Raw genomic sequence first — 19,558 nt, 5'->3', positions numbered from 1 at the left:
AGCTCGCCCAAACAAGCTCTGCCATTGGCCCGGGCGGTCCCTGGATGTGGGGGCCCAAGGCTCTCGAGCCTCAATTCCTCCCCACGAATGCGAATCGGTGCATCACCACTTCGGACATCGCATCCCAACCCCAGCGACGCGACACTGTTGTTTCTTTTCCAGCAACGCCTCTACCTGGCGCATTGTTTTCGACCCTGTGCTTTGGTAACATTGTTATCTCTGGATGTGGTTTTACTGAGCAAACCGGCTATAATCCTCCCGTTTATGCCCTGTCGCTTTGCTCGCCTCTTTTCGAATCTGGCTTTGACGACATCATGATAGTTTTGGGAACCGCTCTACTGAAAGCCACAAACCTCTCATTCTCTTAGTGGTAAGTCACTGGTTCCTTCTTCAATGGTTTCTTGAAGTTGGCAAATGCTTTCGACCTTGCTTCCTTGTTTGGCACCCGCGACTTTGCCACCCAACTGCGCGGGACAGAGCAAGCAAGCAGCCCGACTGCCTACTAGGTTTGGAGTTAGCAGCCTCACGAGGAGGCAGGGGGGCACGACGGGACCTCTCCTTCCTATCAGTCCCGAACTGAGGCCCTTAAATGGACCAGAGATTTTTCACTCCAGGCCCCAGTCTCTCTGACTTGACCATACCATCTACTTCGCCATCCTAGTCAGATATCTCGAATCCGATGCTGACCCATACCTAGTATACAGCTATCTTTTCCACTGCTACTACGACGAAGACGGACCAGCCAAACACCATGTCCTTCTTCGGTTTCGATCCGACCCGTGGCGGCGGCCACAACACCTCCGCGCCGGGTTTCTCGCAAGCTCATGACCCGTTCGCTGGCCTCTCTCGCGGCAACCAAGAGGAGGACGACGCCGTCGACTTCGATGACACGTACGATGGTCTCGGAGACCAGCTCGAGGAAAGTGGCGACGCTTTCAACGACGACACCTTTGGCGGCGGCGGCGGCGGTGGCGGCGGAGACGAGATCATCTCTGCTCCTGTCGGAAAGGACTTCGATTTCTTCGGTCAGACGGCCAAGGTCTCGAATGCCATCGAGGAGGAGCAGGTTCGCTACAGCCGCCAGGTCCCCGCCTCGAAACCCGCGCCTCCCCAGGCACCCGTCCAACATCACCATGTCCCTCAAGCTCAAGCCATGCCGAACTACTACTATCCTCCTCAGCCGGCCCCTCAGCCTGTTCGCACTGGCTACGAGAAGTACAAGGAGGCGGAGCCCATCCCCGACCTTCACGTTGACGCGTCTATCTGGGGCGTGCCTTCCAAGAAACCCGCCGCCGCGCCTTCTCCCCAGCCCCAGGCCGCACCTGCCTCCAGTAGCCGCAAGATCATGAGTCTCGAGGAGGTCGAAAAGGCTATGCGCGAGCAAGCCACCAAGCGACCAGCCCAGGAGCCTGCCCCTGCTACACAAGGATACCCCCAGGATTACGGCTACACCCACCCGCAGGCTATTCAGCAGCAGCAGAGCTTCCACGGCTCCGACCAGCAGCAACAGCAGCGCGGCAGCCAGGTGCCTCAACATGCTGGTCAGGGCCATCCGGTTACTATTCTTCAGCGTCCTCAGTCTCTTACCTCCAAGCCGACCCCGCCCATTCAAAACACCCCTAGCCCGCTTGCTCAGCCTCCTCACTCCCAGGCTCCCTCTGTCCAGCCGACTCAGATTCTCCAAAACCCTAACCGACTGTCTGGTGATGCTGCTCGCATTGGTGCCCACGGCCCTCAGCCTCATGGCCATCAACAGGCTCACGGTCAGAATGCACACCGATCACAGGGTTCATCAGGTCGTGTACCTCAGGTCTCCCAACAGCAGCACCTGAACCACCTCTCCGAAGATGAGAAGGCGGCGTACCTGGATCAGGAGACCAAGCGTGCGAAGCGCAACCACAAGATCTGGCTTCTTTCTAAGGACAACGGTCTCATGACCCCTCAGGACAAGAACTTTGTCACCCGTATCCAGCTGCAGCAGCTTGTCTCGGCCACCGGCAACCCGATTGACCACAACAACGAGGACTCAATCGCAGAGGACTTTTACTACCAGGTTCTTAGCCAGATTCGCGGTGGCCAACGCCAGAACCCTAACCAGCCCCTGAACAACTTTGCTCAGACCTACCTCTTCCAGACCGGAAGTCGTCAGGGCAACATGAGAAGACAAGGAAGAACTGCCGAGAACCACGTGCAACGCATGGAGCAGCAAGTCCAGCGTGCCGTTGAAGCCGCCAAGAACAAGCCGAAGAATCCCCAGCTTGTCATTGCTGGCAGTCTGGGAAAGATCTCCTTCAGCAACGCCAAGACACCCAAGCCACTGCTCAACATCAAGCGCACCGATAGCAGTGGTGACGCCCAGCGTCCTGGAAACGGCAAGCGTCACCATACGGAGTCCAACACTGTGGACCGCAAGGCCATCTTGAAGAACATTGAGAGTGTTTACACCACAGTCATGAAGATGGAGGACCACGCTCGCCACATCCCTCCCCCGCCCACCAATGGCAATGACGAGGAATTTCACGCGAAGCATCAGGAATGGCTCGAGGTAGCTCAGACTCTCAACGGCCAGCTGTGGGCAGACCTCAAGGTTCACGAGCCCATTGGTGCTACCACCATTCACCCCTTCATTGCCTTCCTGTCGTTCCCCAAGGGTAAGAAGGCCATCCCTCGTGTCTTCAGACACATCAGCTTCGAGCAGCGCACCACTATCCTCACGATGGTAATCCTCCACTTGGATCAGCTCGATGTTGTTCGCGGTGCCCAAATGACGGATGGTGAGGTTAACCTCAACGCTGCCATGCGTGAGAGCATCGAACTCTTCTCCGCGGCTGTCATGCCCAGCCTCTTTGCCTACTTCAACGAGACCGAGCTCGACATCGTCACAGGTGTCCTCGGACTGATTACCAAGCTGAACATCGACCTCATTGCCAGAACCCGCGTGGGCTGCTCAATGTTGACTCTCATTCTGAGTCGTGCAGAGCTTCTCAAGCAAGGCGGTGGAGGCACCCCTCAGCTTTGGGCCGAATGGTAAGCATATCTAGATCGAAATTAATGACATCAGCTAACACACTCGCAGGGAGCAAACCTTCAACCTCTTCTTCAACATCCTGGAGCCGACCCTCCATCACATCTTCCCTGGTAGCGTCAACACCGGAGAGGATGTTGTCGTCTGGCAGCTTCTTGCCGCCGTGGGTGTCAGTGCCAACCCTGAGCAGCAGCAGCGCCTAGTTCTTGCTGTCAAGGATCGTGTTCTGGACACCGTTGCCCACGCGAAGACCCTTCCGGGCGCCATGGCAACGACCCGGTTGGCTACGGTCAACCTGTTTATGCACTCCATTGGTTTGGATGTTGAATTGCTTCAGTAAGACGAGATTTAGTGCGAATGATGGGACGATCACGGCGCGGACTGCGCCATCACACATGCTTGGGACGCTACACTTGTTTATTGATGCGTTGGAAGCTTGGGATGCTGTTAGCCTTACTCGACGCTTGGCCCGTATTTTTTGAGGGCATCGAGATCACTGGGAAGTTGTGGTACGGGGGCTACAGCTTGATGGAGACTTGGACTTGCGGAGGGGGCTATCCCATGGCTATATGCACAAAACATATCTCGTGTACATTACACACGACTCTGTGAGATGACGCCGCGAAAGTATTATTAGCGGTGCGTCGAGACCAGCCTTGCTAGTTAGAGCAAACAAAATCTGCATTTAAAGTAATAATCCATCCCTGAGCCGTTTTGTCTACAACATGCCGCAACGCCTAAGCTATGCAAATCAAAATGCTTGTTAGCATTACTTTATGTCAAATCCATGCTCGATGACGCCTGAGCAGGCGCAGCTCTAGCCTTGCCACCCCGTCTTGAACCGACAGCACCACGAGCTTTGGGCTTCATCTTTCGTGCCTCTTCCTCTGCGGCAGCCGCAGCAGCCGCCTCGGCATCCTGCTCTGCCTGTGATATCGGCTTGGGCTTCTTAATACCACTGACAGCTTCCAGCAGTTCATCATCGCCCCATGTGGTCTCCAGTCTAGCCATAGACTCCGCCAGATCAACGGTGGGCTTCGTCTCCATCTCACCCGCCTCGATGGCCGCCTTCTTCTTCTCCTCATCCTCTTCAGCCGCCGGCGGCTTGTTGTCGCCAGGGGCGCGGAGAATGAGGGACTCCTGGTAAATTTCCCACGCGGCCTCGTCGTTCTCGTCCGTGTACTTGAGCTTGCGCCAGGGCTCGATCTGAACGGAGCGCAGACGGTCGGCCATCGTCTCGTTCTTGGCCGCCGCGCCGTCGGGGGTCGTCTTGATCGTCATGTGAATCGCGCGCGCTGCTGCAGCGCCCTGGCCTCCTGCGCCCGATGCTCCCGCCGCCGGTGCTGCGGCGGCGTTCTCCTTGGCGGCGGCTGCGGCGGAGGCGTTGCGCTCTTGTTGGGCCACTGCATCGACGTGGTGCAGTTGGGGCCGGAGGTGAACGAGGTTTGTTACGGGTGTGAGGTGGAGGTCCTCTATTATTTTCGTCAGGATGTCTTCATTCAGCCTGGGAGAGGCAAACACTTACTGGCCTGGAAGACGCCAATCATGTACTGCACCTCCTTATGATCGGGACACTGTCCACCCAGAGTCTGCGTGCGCAGCACCTTGTCCTGGCGCACAGCCTCGGGCCACTCGAGGTACATCTCATCCTCCAAATCGATCTCGCCGCGCCTCTTGGGCCGGGGCGGCGGCGCGCCGACACCGAAACCTCCAGAGAGGCCGTGTGTGCCGCCGTTCTTGGCCTCGAGACTCGCCTTGAGCTGCCGACCCCACTTCATTCCCTTCTCCTTGTCATAGGACTGGGTGTAGTCGAGAGGCACGTCGACCTCGACCATACCGGAGCGGGTCTTGAGGCGCATCTCGGTGGGCGTGGCCTGGCGCGGGTCGGTGCGGTTGGGTTGCTGCAGGACCCAGAGCTTGCGGCCCTGCGGGAGGGAAGGGTTGAAGAAGACGTCGTAGGAGGCGATGACGGGGTCGGCGTCGGCGTCGATGGGCTCGGGCGTCCCGGGGGACATTGTCGCTGTTGGGGCGGGCATTTTTGCGGTTGGTGCTGGTTGGGAGGTGTGACTCCCCTCGTCGCGATGCGTAACTAGGTAGTCAGATTTGGAGGTTTGGCTATGGGAAATTTTTGGATTGGAGAGAGAATGCGTTACCCCACGGTCGGAGACGTCAGGGCTTATCGATAAGAGTGCTGGAGCTAATCCTGGTATGGGCGGGTGGTGGGGGACGAGCTCCATCTCCTGCTGCTTCCAGGGCCGCAAGTGTTGCAGTGTCATTCGTCCAGCATCGCAACGTCGAGCAACACAACTTCAAGATGGTGTCCACGAGGTTGTCATTATTCCACGCTCTTTTCGAGATGTCAATTTGTCAGCGAACACAGGGAAACGTCTGCACGAGTGATTGATACACCCTCAAAAGGGCCAGGCAGCTCATGCGCCTCTTCTACTGCCAACTGTATTCGAGAAGCCTCAACATGAGACGACTTTCGTGATCGTCATCCATCACCAGATTCAAGGCGACTCAGCACTAACATCTCAGTTCCTCCCAAGCCGCTCGAAGGATTGCATAATCACATTGGTGCCTTATCCTGCAGGTCTGTGTGAGCTTAAATGACGAAGACGAAGTAAACTCCTGCATCCGTCGTATCCACGAAAGATGCAACGCCATCAGCTGGCCTCTAATTGAGATGGATCTTGCAAGCCTATCCTTGCAATATCTGACGAACCATCTAGGTAGTCGAATCACTGTTGTATGTTGGTCGAGTTGACGCGACTAATTCCTTAGTCCCTCCGGTCTTAATGTTATCCTGCATCGGCCATAGGACTAGAGCCCACCTCGACTACACAACCAGCTCCAAGGCTGCAGGGCGTTAGTTGTCTAAGTCTTCGGGAGTCTTGAGGTCCATGACAACTGGCAACGCTACACCTTTTTCTGCACTCGTTCGAACCAAGTCCAAGTAGCGCTGATGAGAGACGCTAAACACCACGTGAAAGACTTACACAGGAATACCAAATGAAGGATGCTCAATCTTCTTAAGATCTAAGCACGGCCCTTCAGCTAAATGAAATCGCGAGCATGCAAGAAGAAGCCACAGAAGCCCTCGCGAGCACAACATGGCCGCCGACGTCCCGAACTCTCTGAACTGGCTGTCATTCGTGACAGGGATCCTGGGCTTTGCCCTGACGACGCTCAACTTGATCGCATTGTACGCCAACTTCGTCGCCACAATCCGCGCTGCGCCCAGCGAGATCCGCGACTCGCTGGGCAACCTTCGACAACAACTATGCGAAGAACGCGAGGCGCTGCGTCACCAAACGAAAGAAATCAGGGCCAAAAGCAAATTACGACAGAAGATTTCTCACATCGGGGAAAAGAACGCCAACGCCGAGGCACGCAGAGCGCTGGAGTATGCAGAGAAGACATTGCCGTTACATTACATGACGCTCCGCGACCTCTGGAGAACGTTCAAGGAGCTAGAACGGCCATTCTTGGTGGCGAGCGGGCACCGAGCCGAGGCGATTCACAATGGGGCCTCGTGGGGCGAGAATGACCTCGACGAAAAGGTCCGCAGCGACTTTGAGAAGCACGGAGAGATGGGGAGTTTTGCGGACTGGAGCGCGTTGTACAAGTGTGATTTTGCGCATCGCTTTATTTGGTGGCAAGTGAAGGATTCTGTGAAGAAGTTAGGAGACGAGGTCATGAGAGTCATGGCGAGGAGGACAGAGAGGGAGGTCACGTACACGAGAATGATGGTCAGGCAGATGTATCTTGGTGATGTACATGGACAGGGGAGTGATAGGGGTACGAGACGGCCTGGAGACGGTGGCGGGGGTGGAGGCGCGAGAAGGAGGATGAGTTGGGGTTCCTCGGTACCAGCCAAGAGGAGGACGCCGCAGCCGAGGTACGAAGAGTCTTCGTCCTCCTCCTCTGGTCAAAGCAGCGACGATAACAGCCGAACAACGAGGCGCGGTTCAGGAAGGGGAAGAGATACGAGCCCGGTCTTCAGCGAGCATAGAATGAGCCATCCGAGGAGTGACGCTGCTACAGTCGGAAAGCACCGTTACAACTCTGGGCATCGTCGTGAGCACAGCAGAGGTGGATGGCAAGGCTTCCGAACAAGGGCAGATCGAGCCTACGAGATTAGGGAGATGCGCAGGGGGCGAGGACAGAGGATTATTGAGGTTATTCCTGGGAGTGAGATTGATGATTACCCTCGAGCACGGCAGCAAGACGAGGAGAAATGAAGCGCAGTATAGTGAAAATTGTAATGTTTCTAGCCTCATTGGAAAATTTAACTTGTGACATGGACATCTTTGATTTCATGCCCCAACTCAGGGAGTATAGTCCTTCGAAAATGGTGACTGGCATTAGTCCAAGCTACTTGAAAGCCGTCAAGGCGCCCTCGCAAGAATAGTCCCGTACTTTGAATGAGTCTGGTTGCCGGCTTCATCCATTGGCGAGGGCACAAAATCATTGACCTGCAAGCCTGCCTTTTTCTGGAACACGAGGATGACGTCCGACCCCCCGAATAAGAACGTTGAGATCTCGTCGCCCTTCCTCACTGTATCCCCTGCTCTTATTGTCAACCTGACACCCGATACAATGGCCATACCAATCGGCAGTACGGCCACTTTCCCGAGCACCGGGTTGTCGATGATGACGCAACCCCTGGTTTGGAGGAACTGGTAGCCCGGAGAGTCGGGTACCTCCAGCACGCACGTAGAGTCTTGCTTCTTGTCTCCATCAGAGACCGAGATCTTTCGGTTGGGTTGGCACTTGTCGTTGACCTCCATGTAAGCCGCCCCTTGGATGTTCTTCGCCTCCAGCACAACCCCAGAGACAGGCGCATGCTGGCGGTGATAGTTGTACGTGTTGAGGAATGCATGCATCCAGACCCCGCCATGGAACTCACTCGCATATTTGCTGCCATGTAGCAGATCATCTATGGTCCATGGAATACCCTTGATTAAGACCTCTCCCATGTTGTTGACGGCGACAATGCTCTGATTTTCGATGCTGTTGTCGTAAGTGCAGTCGGCAGGATAGCAAATAACCTTGTCGTCATCCGGGTGAGAGATAGGCCTCATTCCCGGCTTCAGCTTGCGAGAGAAAAAGTCGTTGAAGGTACGGAACCCCCCTTCAGGCTCTATGGCTTCGTGGTATTCGTACTTTGGCGAGTTTTTGAAGGACTCCAGGGTCCGAGGGGTGACGGACATGGGAGTGTCCAAGAACTGCCCAATGAGCTGCGAGAACATGACTATCCAACTGGAGAGCGGACTCTGAGGTAGACAGACTGACTCCGGTGTGATTCGCGTTTGCAGCACAAGGAGCGGCTCCTGGTCGAGGATGAAGTAAAACATACAGAGGATGTCGTAAATGTCCTTGCTCTGCGCGTCTTCCTCCGGCTGCCACTTTAACAAATCATTGGCGAAGACGAGGAATCTGAAGCCGTTTGTGATTTTGAATCTTCTCATGTAGTCGGGGATCTTCGTTTTGGCCGACTCGACGGCCTTGTCCAGCGCTCCGGGCCCAGCCTTCTCAAGAAGACCTACGAGGACGATGATAGCCGCGTTGAATTTGGTGAAGTCGCCTTCGGCGGGATCAGGGATGCTCGAGTCATCCATGCCTGAGCGATATTTGCCCATGTGGGCTGACTAAAGCTTTCCAGGAAAGTCGGCTACGGGCGGCAGTATCTTGGATAAGTCTCTGTAGCCTAATCTGGTGTAGACTTCAATGGAAGGTGCGTGGGCATATTGCGACAGAGGACTTCGTCAGCAACTATGGAGAGACCACAGATATGACCAAGGCAATTTTGAAGAATGATGATTGATGCTGTAATGCGGATGTTTTCATCTTGTCTTAGAACGATATGATTCTATTGGTTGTGAGCTCTAGCCGCAAACGGGCCTCCAAGGCTATTTCTTTTGCATTTATGCTGACCTTCTTGTTGCTCTTGTTTACTTATTAGCATTCGTGCCTCTCTTCCTTGTCGTCCTGTTTGTCCTTGTCGTCCTGTTTGTCCTTGTCGTCCTTGTCGTCCTTGTCGTCCCTGTCGTCCCTTCTATCCGTGTTATTTCTACTCGTTTGCCCGAATAGCTAGGAGAATTCTGCTGTCTCTGGAAGTGGATGTCTCAAACGTGCTACGTCCATGTACTCATACCCCTGATCGCGATAGACGGCTTATGAATTTGTGGTCTTGTAAGTCAGCTACTGTTATGCCAAAAAGACCAAGATACACGGGCACCAAATCATGTGGTCCACAAGGGCGCACATCTCCACTGCTCTTTCGCTTCTCGAGGAAGTTATCCATGATCATCCGAATAGCTGCGTCTACCGTTTGACCTCGTACGCGAGAGGCTGAAGACCTGCAGACTTCTCTGCGATTGGGCTGTGGCTCATCTGTGACTGGTTCCTCATGCTCTGCCTTGGGGTCGAGGTGGTTGTTAAAGTCGACATCTACGATAGCAGACTTGACAAGTTTGGCTTGCTCAGGTTCAAAATATGGTTCGCTGATGTAGTGCTCGTCTGTGGTGCTGTTGAGACGTGTCGCTGACTTGACATCCTTTGCAAGGTTTCGCAAGTCGAACAAGAGGACGCGTATCTTGTAGCCTAGAGCAGGGTCATCACGAACAGCCGAAGTCGTGAGCTGCTTCAGTGCAGATGAATTTGACTGAGTATTAGGCTTGCAGGCCTTTGGTGACTTTCTTGAAGCTTTGCCGGCCATTTTTCAGATGCGAATATACATGGACGTGAAGGATGTATACTGTTTGGTTATGTTTTCGGTACGTTAAACGTGTGGAAGACGGTGTGGGTTGGGCGTGGTTGAAGGAGAGTGTGTCCAGTAGACTGCAGATTTAAGTAGGTCTATCTGATGCGGAGATCGTTTGCTAAAATTCAGCTAGGGTTCATTGGTCCTCTTTGGACTTGAACCTACAGTCTTCATAAGTGGTTCACGTGGCGAAGAAAATCTTGACCAAGCCAACCGGGTATCCGAGGCTACCAACTCGATGCGCCAAACTATTCACCCCCCTTATCAGCTACAAGCATCAGATTTCTTGGTGAAATCTTGTAGTCGAAGATGGGTAAAACGTCCACGTTCTGCGCTCCATTCTCGGCGAGAAACCAGTACCGATCAAGGGCAATTACGCTCTCAACAACCTTGCAGCAAAGCACGCTCAGTGTCCACAAAATCGCTACTTTGCCTTCGCAATCTCCATAACGAGCCTCATATTCGAGCAATTCAGCATCGCTGATATCGCTTTTATCAATGCCTAGACAATGCATTGCTCGGCGCGCAAACTTTGTAAAGCTGGCCATGTCGCCTTTTCGCACTCCCCAAACCGGTCGAACTTGCTTGTCGAGTCCAATGCTCTTGTCGAAGAACACCTTCTCTAGAAGCGCTCGATAAAAGCGTCGTTTTGAGTATACCGACTCTTCCTTGCTCGGATCCGCCTTCTCCCAGTTGTTTGGTGCTTGACATCCGGTCATAAGGGCTGTGGCGCTCAAGGTGAGCTTTCTGTCCCTCATTTTTGCGCTAATCGGGAAGCCGTTGGGGCAGCTGTCAGAAAGGGGCACAATGTGGTTGTAGCAGCAGCCCACTGCACCTAAACACTGGATGAAGGGTATTGTTGTGAAGTATCTCAGCATGTGCTCAGACAAGTTCCCGCAGGCGTGCAAACCGACGAGCATGCATTTCTCTTCTCCAGCCCAAGCAGCGATCTCACTTGCCAGCGGTCCAGTGCCATCGATGTAACGCAGCAAGTGTTGTATCCTGTCCTCGATTCCAAGACTGGCAGCGCACGATCTCGAAGCAGCAATCTGAAATTCGCTGCCATCTATCGCTAATACGTGCAAATTAGGGTAGAGATAGGCAAGCGATACGGACAGATAACCTTGCCCGGATCCCATGTCGATGATGCGAGTGATGTTGTTGGCTTGGCAAACCCCCTGGATGTAGGCAGTCGCAACAGAAACTTCCTCGATCTTTTTTGTCTTCATCCGAGCTGTCAAAATTTCGGGAAGGGAGATCCTGGGACCGACACGTTGGGTACGATGGAGCGAGAGTGACCGAATATTTTCCAACCAAGTTGTCAGCGAGTCTGGTCGCCCTGAAATTGGCTTTAGCTGTCTGTCGTCGACTTTCGTGGTTGCAGTATCTGTTGATTCATCGATACTGTCGATCAAATCTTGCTGCGCCAGACGATGATCTGGGAGTGATAACCACCACGACGTCCACTCCGGAGGCAGTGCCTCCCATGCGTTATAAATCAGCGCATCATTGACATGGATACCGCCAGTAATTTGCTGAACCAAGGGGGTGTTGATGAACTCCAATAGATCCTCGGCGTACTCTTCGACGCCGAGATATTCTCCCGGCAGGTCAATCATGGCGAGCCGGCTGGGGTTGTCTTGATGTAAGATGATTGGGGGCAGATGAAGTTCGCAGCTCGCTGTTGGAAAACCCATACGCAGATTTGTTAGTGGTAGGCGGTGCCTGACGGCAGAAAGGCGATGTTTCCCTTGGTTGTCGCCCTGCCGTGGCATCTTACTTCCATAAATCTGATTATTGTATATGTTACACACTGATGTTGATGGATACATGAGAATATGGAAATTTTATCAAAATATCAAGATTTTGTGGTTCGTTGTTGCAACCTGCGTGCGTTGTAAGTGCGTCAACGGATTTACCCGACAACACTATTGCACGAAACCGGTCTGAGCATCTTGGTCAAAGAAGTTGGATTTTGATGTCCCTACAGAAAGAAAAAACTATACAAACAGGCGAAGAGTCCATGAATGCTACTAATGCGATCAAGGTATTACCGAAAAAAAAATCTTGAGAGGAACTACATATATGCCAGACTATTGTCACCAGGGGCCTGAGTTGCAGGGCATTTGTGTTTGCATACACCTCGATTTGCATTTACCGCACCTTGCAAGTCTTGACAACATTTTGTACCAATCCATCCTTGCGTCGAAACTCGGGCGAGAACGATTCCATCATCTTCGGGGTCAGAGCACGACGAGCCTTGCCCGCCTCTGCGAATGCCTCCCGGGGTGGCTTGCCACCTCGCATGCCCGCAGCACCAACCAACATGCCAAGGATGGCGAAAGGAGCCGAGTTCGGATCTTTGACAATATCGACAATGGATATTGCGGCGTTTCCTGCTTCTCCAATAATCAATGCCATGGTAGCCAGGCGAGCGGCACCGCCCAGAGCCGACGCGGCTTGCCCAGCAAAGGGGATGACAGCGAACACGATGCTGAGAATGCCGAGGACAAGCTCGCGGGTCTTCGTCTCTTTCTGTTCTTTGCCAATCTCCTTTATCTCCTTGATGCTATTGGAAGCGTCTTGCATCATGAGGAGCGGCATGCTAAAGGCGGTGAGGACGTCGGCTTCTTCAGCGTCGAGAATACCCATCCGCATTTCGATGTAAGTACCGACTATTGTCCCAACAAGAACATCGGTGGACGGAATGGCTTCCTCAATGATACTTTTAGGGTTCTCAATCTCGATCTTGTCCTTGTCGCTGACTCTCTTCGGCCAGTTCTTTCTCATGTAGTAATTCATGGTGCAGTCAACCGGGCAAATACCTGGTTGTGTCGGCGGGCACACACAGGGGTCGTTGATGGCATCCATGTCTCTCCAAGTAATCCACTCCCTTTGTATGCCCGCCTTACTCGCCAAAGCATCGTAGAAGCCAGTTTCGTCGCGCATTGTGAAAGTGACGGTGCGAGGTCCCGGCGAAGGCCCGGGAGGGTAAGACAGATGAGCTTCGGTACAAGGGCCCTCGCCGCTGTTGCCCTTTGAACTCCACTCGCAGTCCATGTACTTCAATCCTTCTCCAGTGCCGATCTTCAAGAACTCTTCAAGACGCTCGTCTATTGAGTCTTTCACCCAATCGGCATACCACCAGAACTACCAGACCTTGAATCAGCTATCGTCCATGACCAGCTATGAAGTAAAAAAAACAAAATCATCAAGACAAGCAGGTGAAAAGAAAACATACCCTGTCGTCATAGTCACTCGAGCTTGCAACATCCCTGTACTCGGCGATCACCTTCTCAAGGTCTCTGATCAAAACGTTAAGTAACGCCATAGAACGGCAGTGGGGCGGCACGTTGTCGATGTTCTTCTCGAGATCATCCAGATTCGTGGGCCAAGTCTCAGAGTTGCACTCCAGGTTCTCCCCACCGTCGACAGTGAATCCACCCTCTTGACCCTCTGGTGCGCCGAGGAAGTTGAGCAAATCAATGGCCCAATCGGTGGTGCCGCCAAAGTTCAGACCTTTGATCCAATCCGAACGTGTCGACTTGGTCGTGTCGCTCATGTATGCGACCCAGTCCGTCATGCCGTTCCCCATAGTGCCGTAGGTCATGATATCTGAGTTCGTGGGTCCGTCGTGCCACCTTTTGGCCTCGTACCCAGGCTCACCCTCCTCTGCAAAGGTAAAAATCTGGTCAAGCTCGGCGTTGGATACTATTGAGAACTGGTCAGTTGATGACGACGATGAAGATCGAAGGGATCCACTCACTGTAGCCACCGGCATCTGTGCAGATGCCGGGCTCGGCTTCAGAGACGGTTCGGGAGCCTGTGAACAGGCAATTGCGTCCTGTACAGCTCTTATCCGCCATGCGGAAGCTTCGACCATAGCTGGTGACTCCAACAATGATTTTATCAGCGGAGACGCCAGCCTTGGTAAGCATGACAAGGGAATTCGTGGTCTCGGTGATATTGACGTGGGATCTTAAACAGTTTCCATTCTCGCAGCCCGGGTTGGCATATTTGTTTCCGTAGTCTACAGAGCGGAGATAATCGTCAGCAAAGTTGTCCCAACACAAGAATGGAGAAGAAATAGAGGATGATAGGCGGTGAAACGTTTGAACTTACCCCATTGTCCATGGAGATCGTATGTCATATAGATGAAGTAGTCAAGCACCTTTGCCATATCCTCCACAGGGAAAGGCTTGAGATACCAGTAAGAAGCCGGGATGGCAATCGAGAGCGAGCGACCATTCTTTCCAAGCTTGTCTCGCATGAGGCTCAGGAAACGACTGTAGTAGATAGCATCGACGGGATCGCTACCAGGAATGCCCTGGTCGTCGGCACCCGGATATTCCCAATCAAAATCGACACCGTCAAGTCCTGGATTCGCATCCAAAAAGCGAAGCACATTGCTAGCGACCCGCTCGCGATTCGTCGGACTAACAGCGTCGCGATACAACTGATAGGTGGCGGGATCCGTAGACTCAGCCCAGCCGCCAAAAGAAATGATCTTCTTGAAAGGCGCGTCCATGGAGACAAATTTCTCGAACTGGTCTTTGACGTTGTCGGCGATCTTGACGTCGAGATCAGGCGTGAGACCGGCAAAAGCAAAATGGATGTGTGTCATCGGGTAGGTCTCGTAGATGTCCATGATCTGACTTGCGTCCATAGTCAGGCATCCTCGGGCTTCGTTGTACGCCTGAAAATATCCGATACGTCTGAACTCAGCGGGTGGATTCTTGTTGTTGGTTATCTCCATCCCGCAGTTGGAAATGCACCCGTTGGTGTCCTTCTTGAAGGCCCCAGGCGCTCCAGTATCGGCAGGCGACTCCGTGCAGAACTCGGCCGTAGTTCCGCAGTACCCCCATCCCGAGCAACAAGATTTCAACGGGCATTGATTCAACTTGGCCAGATCCCAGCCATCATAAGTGCCAGAGGGCATCTGCGTGCCTAGCTTCTGGGGGCCACAAGCCACGTCGGGAAGTTGTACCGGCATCGGCATGTTGCCCTTGCTAATACAGATGATCTGGTCCTGTTTTAGACTGTTGCACCCAGCCCAGCCCCAACGGTTGGCGTTGTACTTCTCAAGATCCTTCTCGCTGATTCCGTAGGTGTCGGCAATAGACCAGCAGAGGTCTCCCAAGCTGATACTGTGGGTTGCACATATGCCATTCGGTTGTGGCTGCGGTGTATTGTCTGGCAGGGTTCCCGATGAACAGCAAACAAGCTGGCCAGGAATCAAATTCGCACAAAGATTGGTCTTGGTGTTGTACTTGAGAAAGTCTGCTCCCCTGATGCCACATCGAGATGCCAGTGAAGCACAACCGTCATCCTTCTCGACCTCAATAGCGGTACAGACCGCTCTGGGCGTCAAGTTGGAGACCCTGCGCTTTGTGGTAGAATTCGACGTGTAATTGGAGGGGAGGACGACCAAATCGCTAGCACCGAGCACGCCAACGCCTTCAAAAGACTTTGAACTGTTGGTGTGGTCTCTAACACACCCACCACTGGACCAAGTCTGCATAGCCCTTTGTGCTCTTCCAAGTTGATCAAGTCCATTGACAGCGAACAGCCCAATGGTATAGGGGTTAAGGCTGTTTGCGTCGCATGATTGGACCAGCTCGCTGCCTTGCTGTACGCTCGTCGCGAAGGTGTCAAGCACTAACGTGGCGACACTAGTAGTCACGACATCGGCGCTGGCATAAAGAGCAACAATAGCTGTATCAACCCTCGCAAAAAGGATTGTACGGCCACATGAAGCGGTTTCTGCAAGATGAGACCCCAGCATCTTCGCGGCGGCAGCAGCGGCGTTGGCCCCAGACGATATAACACCTATCGGGCTGGTTGACACAAGCAGTTGAAGAGTAGACTCAGATGCTCCGCAGGTCTTTGGCCCGTTGTCTGGCGAGAAGGTTGAAATAGATCCATTGCTCTGGCGAGCCTCGACTGGCACGTAGCGACGGACGGTACTAGTGGATTGAGGAGCCTCAAATGCACAAGTTCGGAACGTCTTGGCGTTGCCAGTAATATGGAAGTTGAAGTCGAAGAGAAGTGGGGCCTTGCATCGTACAAGATCATCCTCATGTTGCACACGGGTCCAGTTAGATGGGTCTGGCCCAACAGCACTGCACAACTTGGGGCAATCGTCGATCAGAGGTGTGGACCAAGGAGTGTTGGTCTGCGCATTTGATGCGGGCGATATGGCTTTGACGCCGAGGTTGAGCTTCCGCTCGGTTGAGTTGTTGACGACTGAGTCGTCAGGGATCAACACGGGCTTGCTGGGTATGGCTGACGATGTAGGCTCGGCCACACCTTCAGTGGCATTGCGAATTATATCGCTGGGAAGGGCGAGACCCAACGCAGCAAATGTAAGGAAAACGAAAGGTTTCATGATGATCAAAATGAGTGTGAATATGACCAAAAGGCCAAAATCAAACGATTGCCAGCAAAGCTGTAGTTGAGACTGAGATGATGTGTATAACGAAGGTAGCAGAAGGGAAGTCCGAGCGGAAGGGTCGACTGTGTTTAACTAAACTCGACTTCACGCTTGCTGTCGAAGCCCGGAACTCGCACCGCATAATTTCGCTCGGCTCCGATGAAGCCTTCTTGCTCATGCACTGCAGCTTGTTTTCTTGTTCCTGTGTCTAGATTGTGTCGGACTTGATGATTCTGACGCCAAGGCTTCAAAGTTCGCCTTTGGTGGAGACGATTAACTGAAAGCGGCCTGCTTTCCGAATGGACTTTGGTTCGGCCCTTCTGTTGACGATTGAACATGGATCCACGAAGGCATTGCTTAGCGTGAACATGGAGCGTCAAGCAGGTGACATAGTGAGTTTGCCCCCCTGCAAGGCCGGACGGCCTTGGCTGCCGTGTATTGTTCGACTGTGCCGCAGGGCTGAAAGATCGGCAGCTGATGTGAGGTTGCATTTGATTGTGTGAACCAAAGGCCAGACTTGTCTAGGTGACCTGATCGTAATCACCGGTGATGGGTCGTTTCTGCAGGCGGTACCTGCAGCATCAGCAAGGCGGGAAATAGTGTGCCTCGCTTGTGATCATGATCCTTCGAATCCACAGGGAACGAAGGAGATACATTCTCCCCCGACTAGCAAAAGCAGACATCGAGCTTAGAATCTAGTAATCCACGTCTTAATACGGTAGTCTCGCAGTTTCTGGTGACCCTCAACTCGTTGCGCAAATCTGAAGGCAACTTGCTGATTTTCGCTCCTCGGGTTTCACTCGTTTCATGCCTCTTGTCACTCTTTGAAGTCTTTCTTTACCAAAATGCAATCTGTTTTGCGAACAATCCTTTTCATAAGCCTTCTATGGCTTTTCGCTGAGCTGCCAGTGCCAGTTGCGGGACAGATTAACTACTTGTCCCATGCAAACGAACGTATTCACCTTTGGACTCGCTATGATACCTTCACGTAATGCGCTCTATCGTTAAGCTCGTTGAAGAGCTCGCAGCTGACCTATGCCACAGCGAGATCGAGGGCGCCGACAAGCAAAAGTACATGCTTCCACAGCACACGGGTAAAGGGAAGCCCTCACCTTTCCCTCGTTACGCAAACAAGGGTAGCGGACCCAATAACAAGCTCACATACGGCCAGTTCCAAGCTCGTATCGAAGGGCTTGAATGGGCCAAAATGCTGCCCGAGGACAAAGCCAAGTATGAGCAGCTGAAAGCACCGTGGTCGGACGTTGACGGAAAGACACCGACCACTTACCAGTGCGCTGATCAGCTCATGGAAATGGGCCTGAATAAGCAGCTGAAAGTGACGGAGTTCGACACGACGCTGGACAACAAGCGCTTCTCTGCCGACTACAAGCCGAAGAGAGGAGGAAACCCCTCTTTGTACAACAAAGACGACCCCTTCAACTCGGCCTACTCGTACTTTTCGGAGCGCGTCGAGAAGCAATTTCAAGACTTCCGCAGCAAGGACGATCCCAAGTTTAGAGCCGTCATAGAGAAGAACAACAACTTGGGCAAGGAGCTTCTTGAGAGTATTACCACTCTCCGCGCCGAAGACAAGCTCAACCATATGTACAAGCAGTTGCAGGATGGCGTGGCCGATGAGAAGCGCAAAGGCCTCGACATACCCAAAGACAAAATCGTCGTGGAGAGCAACGCGCCTTCAAAGGTGCAAAATGGCAAACCTTACCAAAATATCAACATCGCACAAACAATGGCCAACGCCTGGGCCGACACCAAGACACGCGAAGAACTACAGGCTAAAGGCTTTAAAAGCGCGGATGACCTTGCAAACTGGGCCAATGACTTGGGAAACCCCGACAAAACGCAACCTCAGGACTGGTCTGAACTAAACAAGAGCCACTTTCGATCGGCAAAGACTTGGAACGCTGGGCTGGTGAAGTCGAAGATGACCGTCGCGGAGTTGAGCAAGTGTGTTTGAAGGTTTCCTGCCATTCAATAATGATTGTGTGTCCTGTGACACCTGTCCGCAGATTACGTTTCGTGTGGCTCTTCCATCATTCAACTTTCTTTTGGACAATATTAGCTAGTACACTTTTGTCTATGACATATAATGGCTTGGTCAAAAAGCATGTCGTGCTTGGACGGAAGCGAACTTTTGACTCCGCTTCTATCATCACTCTTGATATTCATTCATCTTTGAGAATATGATTGTCATTTTGTTGGTCGTATTCTAATTGTTTTCGCCAAATTCCAACCATGTTTCTTCCAATAATGATTATCACGCACTCACTTACCTTTCAGCTAACACATAGATCTAGCTTCCAATGTCAAGATAAAACGCTGGTGTCATGCATTCGGGCATTTCCTCCCCCTTTCAGCCACTTTCTGCAGCTCTTTGAATTAGCCTCGGTCAAAGGCAGGCTCGGGGGGTGTATACCATCGAATTTGGCGACGAAATTGTTTTTCATCCTGCTGGATGTCAATCCCATGTCTACTTGCAACAAGAATTGAGCTAATGCGAGGGCCTTCTGGCGATCCTACCAAATGTGGATCGAAAATCAGATGAGAACATCCCTGGAAGGCACTTGCACATTTTCCATTCCGAGGCATTTACTGGACATGCAGGAAGCTACCAAGGCAACAACTTACCTAATTTTCGGACAAGACTTGAGCTTTTTCTGATGCAGGTACAAAGGAGCTGTGGTTATTAACGGGCCAGCCTGCTTACCCGTCTTGTTACTATACCAGATTAGTGTTATCAGATCTCGCTTACACCAAAGTCAGTTAGGAGTCGGGTTTGGGCGGGAATTTGCCAAGACGCAGGACTCAGCCTGCCTAGTCCGGGGAGCCTTTACATGCAGGGGAAAACAGAAAAAGGAACTAAAAAACGTGTGTTCTCAGTCTTCTCAGGATCTAATCCTTGGTTCCTCCACCTGCGTGAGGTCCACCAGCAAACAGGGATTCAGAAGGAAGTCGTTGAAAGATGGATACTGACTAAGCCCAATCTGGCTCTAGCGCGCGGTTCCTCCTAGTCTAGATTTAGGCATAAATTTAAGCGTCCTTGTTCAACCTTCGAATACTTCGAGTGACCTCCCGTGCCTCCCGGGCAAAGCCTGATCGATGGAGACCTCATGAAATCGAGACTAGTTGACGCACCACAGCGGAGCGCGGTCCAGAGTGACCAATATGTTCAGGGCTACCAGTTGTGCAGCCTGATGATCTCGTCAACCGAGGAGTAAGGAGTCGGCCCATGTCCATAGTGGCAATTCGTTTTGGATCTTTTGTATCCTCGGCTTCAAGGAGACAACATTCTACCCTCTTTAGCGGTCGGCCG

At 52.7% G+C, this 19,558-nt stretch overlaps 7 protein-coding genes across 7 annotated transcripts; 3 read left to right on the top strand and 4 right to left on the bottom strand.

Moving 5' to 3' along the window:
• Positions 1-751: 751 nt before the first annotated feature.
• GCG54_00009495 (DNA topoisomerase 2-associated protein pat1) lies at positions 752-3,365 on the top strand (the record flags this gene model as incomplete). Its single annotated transcript, XM_045409441.1, has 2 exons — positions 752-3,027; positions 3,077-3,365. 2 exons carry the CDS (start codon positions 752-754, stop codon positions 3,363-3,365), a joined length of 2,565 nt encoding a protein of 854 aa, XP_045259983.1.
• A 434-nt stretch (positions 3,366-3,799) lies between these two features.
• Positions 3,800-5,112, bottom strand: GCG54_00009494 (DNA-directed RNA polymerase III subunit rpc5; the record flags this gene model as incomplete). Its single annotated transcript, XM_045409440.1, has 2 exons — positions 3,800-4,497; positions 4,551-5,112. Coding segments are annotated over 2 exons (1,260 nt in total), but the record flags the coding sequence as incomplete, so codon positions are not given.
• A 1,026-nt stretch (positions 5,113-6,138) lies between these two features.
• GCG54_00009493 (uncharacterized protein) lies at positions 6,139-7,269 on the top strand (the record flags this gene model as incomplete). Its single annotated transcript, XM_045409439.1, has 1 exon — positions 6,139-7,269. One exon carries the CDS (start codon positions 6,139-6,141, stop codon positions 7,267-7,269), a length of 1,131 nt encoding a protein of 376 aa, XP_045259981.1.
• Positions 7,270-7,416: 147 nt separating this feature from the next.
• On the bottom strand, positions 7,417-8,670 carry GCG54_00009492 (Phosphatidylserine decarboxylase proenzyme 3; the record flags this gene model as incomplete). Its single annotated transcript, XM_045409438.1, has 1 exon — positions 7,417-8,670. One exon carries the CDS (start codon positions 8,668-8,670, stop codon positions 7,417-7,419), a length of 1,254 nt encoding a protein of 417 aa, XP_045259980.1.
• A 319-nt stretch (positions 8,671-8,989) lies between these two features.
• On the bottom strand, positions 8,990-11,413 carry GCG54_00009491 (uncharacterized protein; the record flags this gene model as incomplete). Its single annotated transcript, XM_045409437.1, has 3 exons — positions 8,990-9,121; positions 9,186-9,736; positions 10,051-11,413. The coding sequence occupies 3 exons, from the start codon at positions 11,411-11,413 to the stop codon at positions 8,990-8,992; spliced, it is 2,046 nt and encodes a 681-aa protein (XP_045259979.1).
• A 535-nt stretch (positions 11,414-11,948) lies between these two features.
• GCG54_00009490 (Killer toxin subunits alpha/beta) lies at positions 11,949-16,182 on the bottom strand (the record flags this gene model as incomplete). The annotated part of the gene is made up of 4 exons (XM_045409436.1): positions 11,949-12,944; positions 13,036-13,505; positions 13,561-13,824; positions 13,917-16,182. The coding sequence occupies 4 exons, from the start codon at positions 16,180-16,182 to the stop codon at positions 11,949-11,951; spliced, it is 3,996 nt and encodes a 1,331-aa protein (XP_045259978.1).
• A 1,036-nt stretch (positions 16,183-17,218) lies between these two features.
• Positions 17,219-18,202, top strand: GCG54_00009489 (uncharacterized protein; the record flags this gene model as incomplete). The annotated part of the gene is made up of 1 exon (XM_045409435.1): positions 17,219-18,202. The coding sequence occupies one exon, from the start codon at positions 17,219-17,221 to the stop codon at positions 18,200-18,202; it is 984 nt and encodes a 327-aa protein (XP_045259977.1).
• Positions 18,203-19,558: the final 1,356 nt, after the last annotated feature.

This window comes from Colletotrichum gloeosporioides, assembly GCF_011800055.1.
Source record: "Colletotrichum gloeosporioides strain Lc1 chromosome Unknown consensus_72, whole genome shotgun sequence".
Taxonomy (NCBI): Eukaryota; Fungi; Ascomycota; class Sordariomycetes; order Glomerellales; family Glomerellaceae; genus Colletotrichum; species Colletotrichum gloeosporioides.
Note: the sequence above shows the minus strand (reverse complement) of the source record. Positions and strands in the feature narration are given on the sequence as shown.